Raw genomic sequence first — 12,116 nt, forward strand, 5'->3', positions numbered from 1 at the left:
AATCGATTTTGCCGGAGGGCCCCATTTTTCTCTCCCGTCTTCTTCTCGTCTCTCCCAACCGAACCGAGCTCTACCTACGTACTTTCCTCCACCTGTTTCGACTACGGCGAACCACGCGCCCTGAAACGCGGGATGTCAACCGAACTTCCGGATTTGCACGCCGAACGTACGTACACGATCTTCGAACTTACTGGCTGGATTTTGTCTGTCAAACGAACGTTCTCTCACGGATCGGGGATTAAGAGTGCGGGAAAGTGTCACGGTTTAAACAGGCACCGACGCAGTATAGACGTATTGGGCGGCCCAGCTAAAATATCTTCTTCATTCGTCACTATTGGAAAAATACTTTTCACGGTATTCAATTTTTGCTCAAAGTCTTTCAACGTCACGTGTTCAATGTTACAATTCAATGTTACATCTCAATGTTACAATTCGTTGTTACATTTCATGGATATATTTTACATATGTATATATTATCTTAGTTTTATACTCAATTTTTTTGGGAGACTTTTAAGTGCGAATGTCTGGGTACCTTTTTTTCCACAATGTAAATCTGATCAATACAGTGATTTCAATGCTAAAGCATCAGCGAAGTTAATGTAATTTAGGACTCGAACGGGAAATCCCATATCGCAGACGAAACACATTTCTCATCGCGATAATAAAATACACATACTGGCAAATATGATTTCGCAAATGAAAGCGCGAATGAATATTTAAACAGTGGCGTGTGCGTAGACGAGTAAAGAGGAAAAGGAATACCTCACGTTGCGATGATAAATTAAAAATATACGCGACATCGACGCCTCTGCGAATCCGGCCGACGGTTTTAAATGTATGTACGCACGTCCCACTATTTTGTTTTCATTCCTCTCTTTTTTCCGTATTTCCCTTCTTGTTACTGTTATAAAACATCGAGTGACGTTCGGATCAATTATTATTCGAATCGTATTCATTAAATGCGTACACACGAAGAGCCACTTCCATTAAATATCAGCGTTGTTTAACTCGTGAATTTCACTGTTAGCTTCCCTAATAGTCTAATATTTTATGGGTCCAATGAAACTCGTTCATTTCATGAATTGCATATCATTCGTTTAGTTGTTAATTATTCCACTTCAGGCAGAATTATTACTCGTTTTATAAAAAATGGGAAATCATAATTGAATCAATTAATAGTATCGAGATTAATTGAACTAATTGTATCAAATTTCAATCAATTGATTTTCAAAACTGCTATAAATAATTACAATTATTATGATTAATTAGTATTGAATAATATAATTAAATAATTTTCAGTTGTTTAATAAATCGGAAATCATAGTTGATGCAATTAGTAGTTCGCCAATCACTTACTTTCCAAATCTTTTTAAAATAATAATATGTGCTAACAAGATTCTTATAACACTCGAGTCAATTCCTAATTCATTTAGAATAATTGACAAAAGAAACAGGGAATTCTACTTGCAGCATAAAATAAAATAGTTCATAGTGGAAAATTAATTGTTATTATAAATTTTATATAGTTTTCATATTTTAAAATGAATTTAAATCCGCTGTTAAGTGAATAACTCCAATAAATATTCTAATCAGATTACGTTTAACGTTGTGTAATTTTATGTAACTCTGTGTAACTATACGTAACGATCCAAGACATCCGAATACATCCACGCATACAGAGAACATTAATGAAAGACAATGGGAGATTGCGGGCGATATGAAAGGTTCCCTAACCGCGGCACGGTTAGTTAACGTTTGCATGCATGGGAGATCACCGTTTTCGCGTAGTAAGTACATTATCACTGTTATGCCGCGAGGAGGAACGGCAGATCGTCTTTAATAAGCGAGATTAAGAGGACTTACGAGATTTCCCCGAAAGGAGCGAAGGCTTCCCTCAACGTCTGCGTCTCGATCTCCGGGCTCAAATCCCCTACGAATATGTGGTAGTGTTCTGAAAAAAGATCAAGGGAAAAAACGTTAGAAACTGTTTCATTTGAAATATACTAAGAATATAATAAGTGTGTTAGTATCATAATATAGAAAGTATGATAATATTATGATATAATAAGTATGATTGTATTATTGTTTAATAAGTATAATAGAAAATATAATTATGTGAGGGTTGATTGCATTAAGATTGCACGAGCCTTTAAATAAGAATAATGATAATGCCTTCGAATTTTGACAGTTGTTAAGTAGGAAAAGAATAAATGAAAATGTAATTCAATATGAAATCACAGGGTTAATAATTTCTATTTAATCTTGTATATTCTGATTTTACTGTATAATATTTGTACATTACAATTTGTAATGTTTAGGTCTGTTTCATTTCTTTGGCTTTGTTTATGTAAATAATTATATTTGTATAAACCATTTATTATTGCAATGATGAACAGACAGCCAAAAACACAATGTCTAATATTATAAACCCTATTATACTAATATTATAAATTCTAGTTCACTCTGTACATTATAAATTGAATTTTACTACATATTATAAAATGTACTTTACTTTAGACATTTTGCAATATCATAATTTCTATTATACATTAATATTATAAATTATATTTCACTAAACGTTGTGAATTGAATTTTACTTCCAACATTTTCTATTTATTTATATATTACTGCAAATGGTGTCTCTTTAATTTAAATTATTAAAATTTCCCATGAGTGGATAAACGTCCACAATCCATTAATTCCTAATCCAGTCTGTATCAATCTAAATAAAAATAATTCAAATAACAATTTGCCTGTACACATATCAAACTATTAAAGAGCAATTAAACTGAAATCGGATTCCGCTCTTCCGAAAATTCAATCCTATCCGAATAATGTAATGACCTAATTAGAGTAGATAATCCAAAAGTTTTACTGAAATTATATAATAATAATAATAATAGTAATAATAATAATAATAATTCGTCTGATCGATCAACCGACGCGCCTTCGGGTTCATTTTCGACGCAGGGAAAATTGCAGATAATTCGTGGTTCGACGAGAACCGCAACCAGCCGGTAGTACGCGATAGAGTCTGGAATTAATTCGGGTCGGTAATAGCCGTGGCATCCGGTGAGTAATTTTAAATTAGGGAATCAGAAGCAAACTCATTGTTTGTTTAGCATCGGCCGAAATATGCGACGCAGTCATTTGCGCTTATAGAGTCGCTGGAAACCAGCAGCAGCAGCAGCAGCAGCAGCAGCAGCAGCCACCATGGACGCGAGGGTAAGCACGCTTTCAGTGTTTCTATTAAAATTGGAAGAGTCGTTTAGCCTGACTAGCATCTCCAACCCAGACACATTAGATAATATCTTGTGTATGTATTTTAATAATAAGCCTGGATTTGTCCTTGTTGTTCTTTGTTACGCGAACAGCCTAAAGGAGAAACTCAACCTAAACCTGATCATACTAAAGCATCATCGCACTAAATTTTCACCAGGCGAATTCAATTGGAACCAAAACCGTCAACGCCTGCGAAGATTCTGGCTGTGTAAAAATAGCTAGGAAAATATCTTTCCATCAAAGGTTTAAGGGCCTGGTTTACCTTTCGGGGTAGCAGAGTTTGTTAAGCAAACCGCGAGTACCAAGGATAATATTTAGAGCAGGGGCCAAAAGTCATCTTTGCAAAGTCGACATTTTTGAATAATTTAATGTTCCAAATACGTTTGAATTCGAAAGACCATTTTAAATAAATTCGATTAAACCGATTATTCTATTATCGAATTAAGGAAGAGATTTCAGGAAATAGTGAAATCAAGCGTTGTAATCGAGATAAGTCGATTACTTGAAAATTATTCGAAAGGAAGGTTGTATCTCAATATATTCGGCTTATAAGCAACGTTAACAACTAGAAATCGGGTTGATGCGAAATAGGAATAGGTTGACAATCTGCTTGAACCAATTAAATAGATAGAGGGTCTCGTAAACGTTGCATACGTGGGATACATATGCATGGCAAATGCAATAACGTGACTCCAATAGCCTTATTTCATAACTTATTCACGCTTTCCATTGGCGGTATCCTACGATCGTAACGATCAATGCGATAATAATCACGTTTATACCTGGCGTACGTTCGTATTGCTGCCGTAGCGAAACGTCGATGACAATAATAAACCTGTCCCACTATTTCGCCCTCGAACGAGGATCATCGTTCTGTCGATAGAACAGCGAAAACTGCGTGCAGCGATAATACATGTGTCTTGAGGTAAGCCAATATCTCTTGTAAACCAGGTAGTTTTTTAAATAATATATAAATATATTGAGGCAAGACTTAATTAAGGGAACGAGATATAAGATATTGTGGTGTAGTGTAGATTTTTAGTCTATTTTATATGATTTCTACCAGTTTTTCATGTGGGAGCAAGAGAAATGGGCGTACGAAAGTTAAGGTAAAATATAAGGAACTCACTTTACTAAATGAACACAGAAGTCTTTCATAAATGAAATTGAAAAAATGAAATCAACCTAAACGTTATAAATCATAATGTATCAATTGTATTTTAATTTGGATATTTCGTATTATTATAAATTCTATTATACTAATATTATAAATTGAATTCTATTAAATTTTATAAATAAAATTTTACTAATATTAAAAATTGTTCGAACGATCTCGTTCAATGTATTATCACATTTACATGAGGAGCCTAGAACGTCAAGGTGGCAACAAAATAGTTAGCTATTTATTTGCCATACAAGTTGAAAAATTGAGTCACGTCTTCCACTTCAATGGAAAGAAAAACATTTCAATGGTTTCAGACAGTTCAACTTGAGAAGTCTTACATTTAAAATGAAATTCGAATAAAAGTCCTTTAACATCAAGCGATGATCGTTTCTGAGAACATGTTAAATACGAAAAATGTTTTTCACCGGCCACATCAGAATTTTAATCTCGCCAGACAGCAAAGTGCTTCGACGATTCATTTTTAATTTAACCATCACAAAACACAGTGCCACTCTTCCCGTTCGCCGGTTTTTGCATCGTGATAAAAACAGTGAAGCCGCTTTTCCCCGACGCAATTTTAAACAGGCTGCTAGCCGCTCCAGAGGAAGCAAGACGTTCCATCATTAACTAGGCGAGATTTTCAAATCTTAGTGATACAAATAATTCAAGAAATAAAAGGGCTTTTAACTTCCATTTAATCTTCTGTGTTTTCATTTCAGACTTGAAACAAATAATCGATTTGAGAAAGAAAGCAGCGTGTCAAACAATCGACACGTTATCAACAATTATTGTTGGATCCCAGTGTCGATTCTGACGTCAGTAAATTCGTACCGTTGAAACGAGACCATCGGGGAAAATAAACTTTTGTCAATTTCCTGCTGGTTTCCTAATAGACCGAAGATCCGGGCGCGACGCTACGGTGTCGGACAGCTGCGGAGGGGAAGATGACGAGGCTCGGACTAATTCGCAGGAATGGGCCACTGTGTGTGCCCATCGGAACCTCCGGCCGACGAGGGTAGACCATCAAACCGATTGTAATCAGACCACCCTCCGTTTTCAACGCGCCCCTGCCACCCTCTGTTCCTCCTATACTTTCTGCCGAAATACCTAGCGCTGGGAGCTTCGAAAACCTCCCACACATATACGTAGCTGTAACTCGATTTTCGGCTACTCATCTTGACCTACTCGTTCGGGTTCAGATAAACCGGAGAGGCGATGAAATGATTGAAAGATACCAGGGAACAGAAGGAACAGAGGGCAAGAAAATTGGCGAGGCGATGATTGGTTCACAGGACACTACTGTAATCGATAGAGGAAAAATTATACAAGTCAATTTAAAAGAATATTGATGACCTTCATATTTCTTCTATGCATTCACCTAGTTGTTTTTCTTCTAATTTCGACATTTAACGAGTTACGTATGATTATTTGGCATTTTATTGATGTTGACAAAATCCGACCATCCCAGCGTCGAAACGGCGAACTTTTGGCAAAAAATTTCATTTTTCCTTAATTATTCCTAAACCGTTGAATCTACGGGAAAATTGTATACAACCTTTCTTGTAGAGGACGGCGAGATCTACAATTTCTGTATAAAAGTTTTTTGCTAGCATTAATATTTAACGAGTTATTTGCAAAAAACGAAAAAACAGTTCTTTGCATATTACTCGTAAACTATCGAAGNTTTATTATTAGCAATGTTCTTCCGACGTCTGATTTCTTTTTAAAAAATGCGTTTCTAAAGTGCATAAACTTTTGGGATTGACTGTATAGCCAATACATCCCTAAATGGAATATTTTTGTTTGGACTATCTTAAACTCATTTTAATATGCTTGTTTTCTTTCTGTACTTTCATATCAAAACAAGAACATTGCATTTAAAAAGCATGATGTGATCTTCAAATAACCGTGAGAAAGATAAAACAGATTCTACATAGAAAATTGATGAATCACGTGTCATTCAGCAGTTATATCGATTGACACTCACTATGGGACAATTTGATATTATCATTCTTTGCTATGTATAATAGTGACGAGGAGAATATCTCGTGAACTACCAGTAGATGTGGCTGTAACTCGATTTTCGACTACTCGTCTCGACCTACTCGTAATACCCCGTGTGAGGTGATGAAATCAGCGAATGATACCAAGGAACAGAAGGAACCAGAAGGCAAGGAAATTGGCGAGACGAGGAGTGTTTATATACACCAGGATCGATCCTCCGTTTTACGATCTCCATCCCGTCCGAGAAAAGAGCCCGCCACCCCTATCATGCATGCAGATCGATAGCCAATTTAAAGGTCCTCCCTTCGCTCGGATCCTTTTCCTACGAAACAACCGGATCGAATCGGTCTAACCAACCGGATGATCGAGTCGGCTTTTGATCGAATTGAAATTCGGGCAAAGTTCAAGTTTGTCCAGCGACGACCATGAAAGGTTCCCCGGACGCACCGGCGGCAGTTGGTCGGTCGAAAAAAAGATGCAAATAGGGTCAACAAACCGGGCACGTCAATAGTAGAAACGGGTGCCTTAAAACTGTGGAGCAAAGTGGAGCAATTAGGGATAGAGTAAACGAACCAGATTTCGCGGCCGGCGAAATGCATATTCAGCGAACTCGGGGAACAACCGTGGCCCGGTGGGGTGAGCCGCGCGCCGCCGCCGCCGCCGCCAACGCGTCGTATTAAATCGACGGGTTTTACTCGCGTCTTTCCCCCTGCTCGGTGGGGCAAATATTATTTATTGCCTTACAAAATTTCCATAACTTCACATTAAAGATTCCCATAACTCGTCGGACGGTGCAGTTTTCAATCTCGCCTGAGTCAGCGCTGACGCGTTTAATATGCGTGTATATCCATCCGCACCTGGCGATCTACCTTACACAGGTATACACGTTCCTTGCTAACTTATTCGTGTACTCCCCATAGAGATAATACATGTAGAGGAGGGGAGACAACCGTGAAAGTGGGTAAGCATTAGAAAGAGAGAAAAGATGGAGGTGACTATGCTATCTTTCTTGAATTACTTGAATGAATTGATTTTTTCTATGCATTTTCTCTTACACGTATGGCTCACCTACTCTATAATATTATCTCTATGGTATTTCTTGATCATGTCATAATACTACGATGATCTCGTTCTCAATTATTACTGTGTTCTAATCACGGTCGTCGCCGCTAATGATGATTGTGGGAGGTATGGAGTTGAAGATTATTTATATAAATAGACTATAGATAAGTGTCGAAAAGACGAAAGATTGTTAGAAGTTTAAGCGAAGTTCAAGAAAAGTTATAAATTATAGGTTTATAGACGTACGAGAGAGAGCGAGCAGGAGAAATGTTATTTTTCTGTTTGTACTTTGATATTATTACGTCTTTACTATATAAGTTTGTTACGAGATAAAATGTAAGAGATAAGAAGAAGGGGAGAGGTATGAAGGAAGGAGAGTGTAAGTAATAGTATAAATCAAGTCGATTTCTGGGCCAGTAGGCTGAAATGAAGTATTATATATAATAAAAACGTGAGGTTCGCTCCATGAATCGACATTCGTCTTAGGCGATTAGATGCGGTAGATAGAGTGTACGGTTGGAGGAACGAACATGATCAGAGGGAAGGACCGCCTCCAGAATATCGAGAAAATCCGAGGATGAACGTACCGCCGTGCAATTCCGGCGTTATCTACGCTTGTCTAGGTACAATGCATCATGCATCGCGTTGCCGCCGTCGCAGGAGGCGACCAGTACAGTATATACCATCGGCCGTAGCGCAGTTTGAGCTATGCATTGGCCAATATGTCGATCATCCCCTAAATCACCACGATTTACAGTTGAGCCACGATCGCGCGCGCTATCGGTGCCGTTTCGTCTATACCTGACCTCCACGCTCTCTCGTTCGTCGCGCCGAGCATTGACGAAATACAAACTGTCACAGCAGCTACCGGCCACGAGACACGTTTAGCTCTCGCCACTCGCGCACACGTTACTCTCCTATTCTTTTTTTTTTTATGTTCAACTCGCGGCTTTGTTTTCGAGCAATCGATCGACGTACTCGTATTTCTTTCGGACAATAACGTGTCGAAGATGTTCTGGCGAAGGCGAGAAACAGAGCCGGGGAAAAGCAACTGAGTACCAAGGTTGTAACAGTTTGCTCGGTTCCTTCCGGTAATAACCGATTACTGGAAAAACATTTCTTGTGTCCCGTTTCTCTTCATTGCAATCACACTGCATTTTTATGTGAGTATAGGATATTTAAACGTAGAGAAATGTACACATTGTATATAATCTAAAAAAAAAATACGTAAAGCAATATAACTCTGGAAAATTTCTATAAATGGTTTACAGTCTGAAAAATATGTTTCAGAAGATATGACTTCTTGTTCTTGTGATTCTGATTATGTAATTCGTTATTAAATACGCAGGATAATAAAGGATAGGTGAGAAACGTCTGACTAATCATTGACGTATATCACTGAATCATAAGCTATTATCCATTCGTATTATCCATACGTTCGATCCATTGATTTCGATTTCGATTGAACTCAACACTATACAATTGGATTAGTGGATAATTTTCATATAGGAGATCTCGTACAGTGACTGATGATAATAGTTCGTAACGGGATTCAGTGATATTCAAGTCAACAATTAGTCGGATGACCTAAATTCCGTTTTTCAATACTCCTTCCGAATTATTCCATTTTGCATAAAAATCCGCAGCCTAATGATCCGCGCGTTGGTGATCGCGCCGAACGGTATTAATAATCAGTTTCTTAATTGATGACGTGCCGAAAACGAATTAACGATTGATGCGCGCCGGCTCGATTAACCAGCTTGTTCGGCACGGAGGGTGAGCCTTTCCACGATGCATTCGGCACCGGCGATGGGCCGGCTCTCACGATTCGTTTCTGGCCCGGGCGCGATAACAATGCCACGGAATCGAAAGTGTATTGTGAAACGCATAATAGGAGCACTTTGTGATAAATTGATCGTTCCGTTGGCAAGAACGTTCTCGCGTGAACACGGTGAATGCTTGTTCTATGACGAAAAATTGTCTCTGCCAACGGAACGAGGGGGTCCGGGGGCAGCAAGGTAGCCCCGCGCGTTCACGCTCGCGCAATCAATCCGGGAACATTTCGGATTCTATTATGGGAAATCAACAATTTAAAATATTGAACGAGCGGACGACTCGCCTCCACGCGTACACGTGCACATACGTACACACACTATTAGAATTATCCTCTTCTCTATAAAAGAGGTAAAGTAGATAAACTGACTGTAGAGGATAATAAAATTTATTATGTTCCTTTTCCTATTATTTTCCATTTTTTACTTAAACTGATAATCCTTCCGTTTTCAACGAAAACAAATGTAAAACAATGAAATGGCTTTGGTTAACGAAGAATGAAGAGAAATTCTGGTCCCCAGGCAAGTATCTATCGATTCCTTTCGTATCACCCTCCCGTCCTTCTTTCTCCTCTGTTGGTGTATCCGTACTCTCTCCAGTAGTCCCTATCCATTCCTGTCCTTGATCTTTTCCTGATCGTTCTTCTTCTTCTTCTAAGGACCTCCTCCACATCTTCATTCCTTAGCCCCATTATTAACCTTATTCTTCTTTCCAATAAAGAAGTACTTTTAATAAAATCCTATCAAGCCTACACAGTTAGTTATTATTACGAAATCGGTGTTGACACACTTTTATCATGATAAATGACACGCTGTCTAGGCTAGCGACATACAACGAGCGTCACGTAGATATGAAATGTTCATCATTTGATTTCATTAGGATACGCCGGAAATCCATTTAGAAAATTGTGCGTGTTAGAAAACACTGGTAATGCATACGGAAACGAACGGAGCACGCAACGCCAGCCGCAGGTCACTTAAATCTAATTAGTACGTATACGTAATTAAATAAGTGCCACATAGTCATGCATACATTCGTCAACTAAAAGAGAGAGAGAAAATATAAAAACGGTTCGCACCTAAGAAATTGTCTGAATATTAAAGCGACGGTTTTTAGAAGACTGTTGGTGTATCCGTACTCTCTCCAGTAGTCCCTATCCATTCCTGTCCTTGATCTTTTCCTGATCGTTCTTCTTCTTCTTCTAAGGACCTCCTCCACATCTTCATTCCTTAGCCCCATTATTAACCTTATTCTTCTTTCCAATAAAGAAGTACTTTTAATAAAATCCTATCAAGCCTACACAGTTAGTTATTATTACGAAATCGGTGTTGACACACTTTTATCATGATAAATGACACGCTGTCTAGGCTAGCGACATACAACGAGCGTCACGTAGATATGAAATGTTCATCATTTGATTTCATTAGGATACGCCGGAAATCCATTTAGAAAATTGTGCGTGTTAGAAAACACTGGTAATGCATACGGAAACGAACGGAGCACGCAACGCCAGCCGCAGGTCACTTAAATCTAATTAGTACGTATACGTAATTAAATAAGTGCCACATAGTCATGCATACATTCGTCAACTAAAAGAGAGAGAGAAAATATAAAAACGGTTCGCACCTAAGAAATTGTCTGAATATTAAAGCGACGGTTTTTAGAAGTCTGCGGAGACACTAAAAATTCTCTGCTCATTTTATTTTAGAGTGTTATAGTTAGGTTTATAAGCAATAATAAATGTGATAACAGATATATTGAAAAAAGCGTTACATGTTTCTGTAATCTAATACGAAGTGAATAAAATTGAACACGAAAGATTCTATTGCGTGCGTAACGCCATCGTCTATTCGTTTCATCAATTGTCCTGATCTGAGGACAATTCTCAGTTTCCACTTATGGCATTGTGGCTACTTATGGCATTTTACAATGATCGAAGATCGTCAGATAGAAGGCAGAAGGGTCACTAGTAGCCCGGAGGACCGCGTGTCAGCTGCGTGTTGACCTAAATTTTCCATCGCGGCGAGATTTAAGCCGAACTCAGAGGCTCATGGGCGCCACGTGTGCGCCGATGCACCGCAAGGTCTGGAAGCGACCGACCAAACCAACATTCAATTCCGTTCACCCGGCTAGGTTTTCGCCGCACGGAGAATTAATAGAGGTCTCTCCTTCCCCGCCTTCGAGCGCAGTAACACGGCTTGCAGTCTTCGTGTAGTCCAGGGCGAGGTACGCATACCCCCTTAAATCAACGTTTCACCGTAGCGCCGCGAAATTAAGGAAATCTTTGATCTACGAGCCGTCCGCGTTCGATTCTTGATCTACGGCCCTCAGACTTTTCCCTTCTCGCATTGTCCTGCTTCAATGGATTTCTATCTAACCCCAATCGCCTCGCTGTTTCATTCTTACTCTATTTCTGCGCGTATAGAAATGTCTCGTAAGTTCGACCGCGACCAGGAAGATCCCCAGCAAAATTGCCAGTTTATCTTACGATCTGACGCAACTGTCCCTGGGATTCGTACAATTTCGATTGTGCCCAGAATACTAGACGCTCGCAAAAATGTTAAGTCGCTCTGTCTTTTTCCTATCATCAAAGAAATGGAAAGACCTCCATGGCAAGAACTTCATGGAACGGTAAAAAAACTGTGTGAATTTAAATTGTCTCGATCGTCAATGTGAATCGTCAAGTTTTTTTTTTATTTGCAATTCTTTAATAAATTCTTTAATAAATTATATTGCTGTTAAACTAGTAATGACAGCAAACATTATAATT

At 38.6% G+C, this 12,116-nt stretch overlaps 1 protein-coding gene across 1 annotated transcript in view; it reads right to left on the reverse strand.

Annotated features, from left to right (window-relative positions):
- The window catches only part of LOC113464094 (nucleolysin TIA-1-like), a 134,248-nt gene that overhangs the window by 47,680 nt on the left and 74,452 nt on the right, over positions 1-12,116 (reverse strand). The window contains exon 2 of the mRNA XM_026812049.1: positions 1,864-1,951. Coding sequence (XP_026667850.1) covers positions 1,864-1,951 — 88 coding nt within the window. The remainder of the gene's footprint in view (positions 1-1,863; positions 1,952-12,116) is intronic.

The sequence above is a fragment of the Ceratina calcarata genome, unplaced genomic scaffold (genome assembly GCF_001652005.2).
Source record: "Ceratina calcarata isolate Rehan_Ccalc_2016 unplaced genomic scaffold, ASM165200v1 scaffold255.2, whole genome shotgun sequence".
NCBI lineage: Eukaryota > Metazoa > Arthropoda > Insecta > Hymenoptera > Apidae > Ceratina > Ceratina calcarata.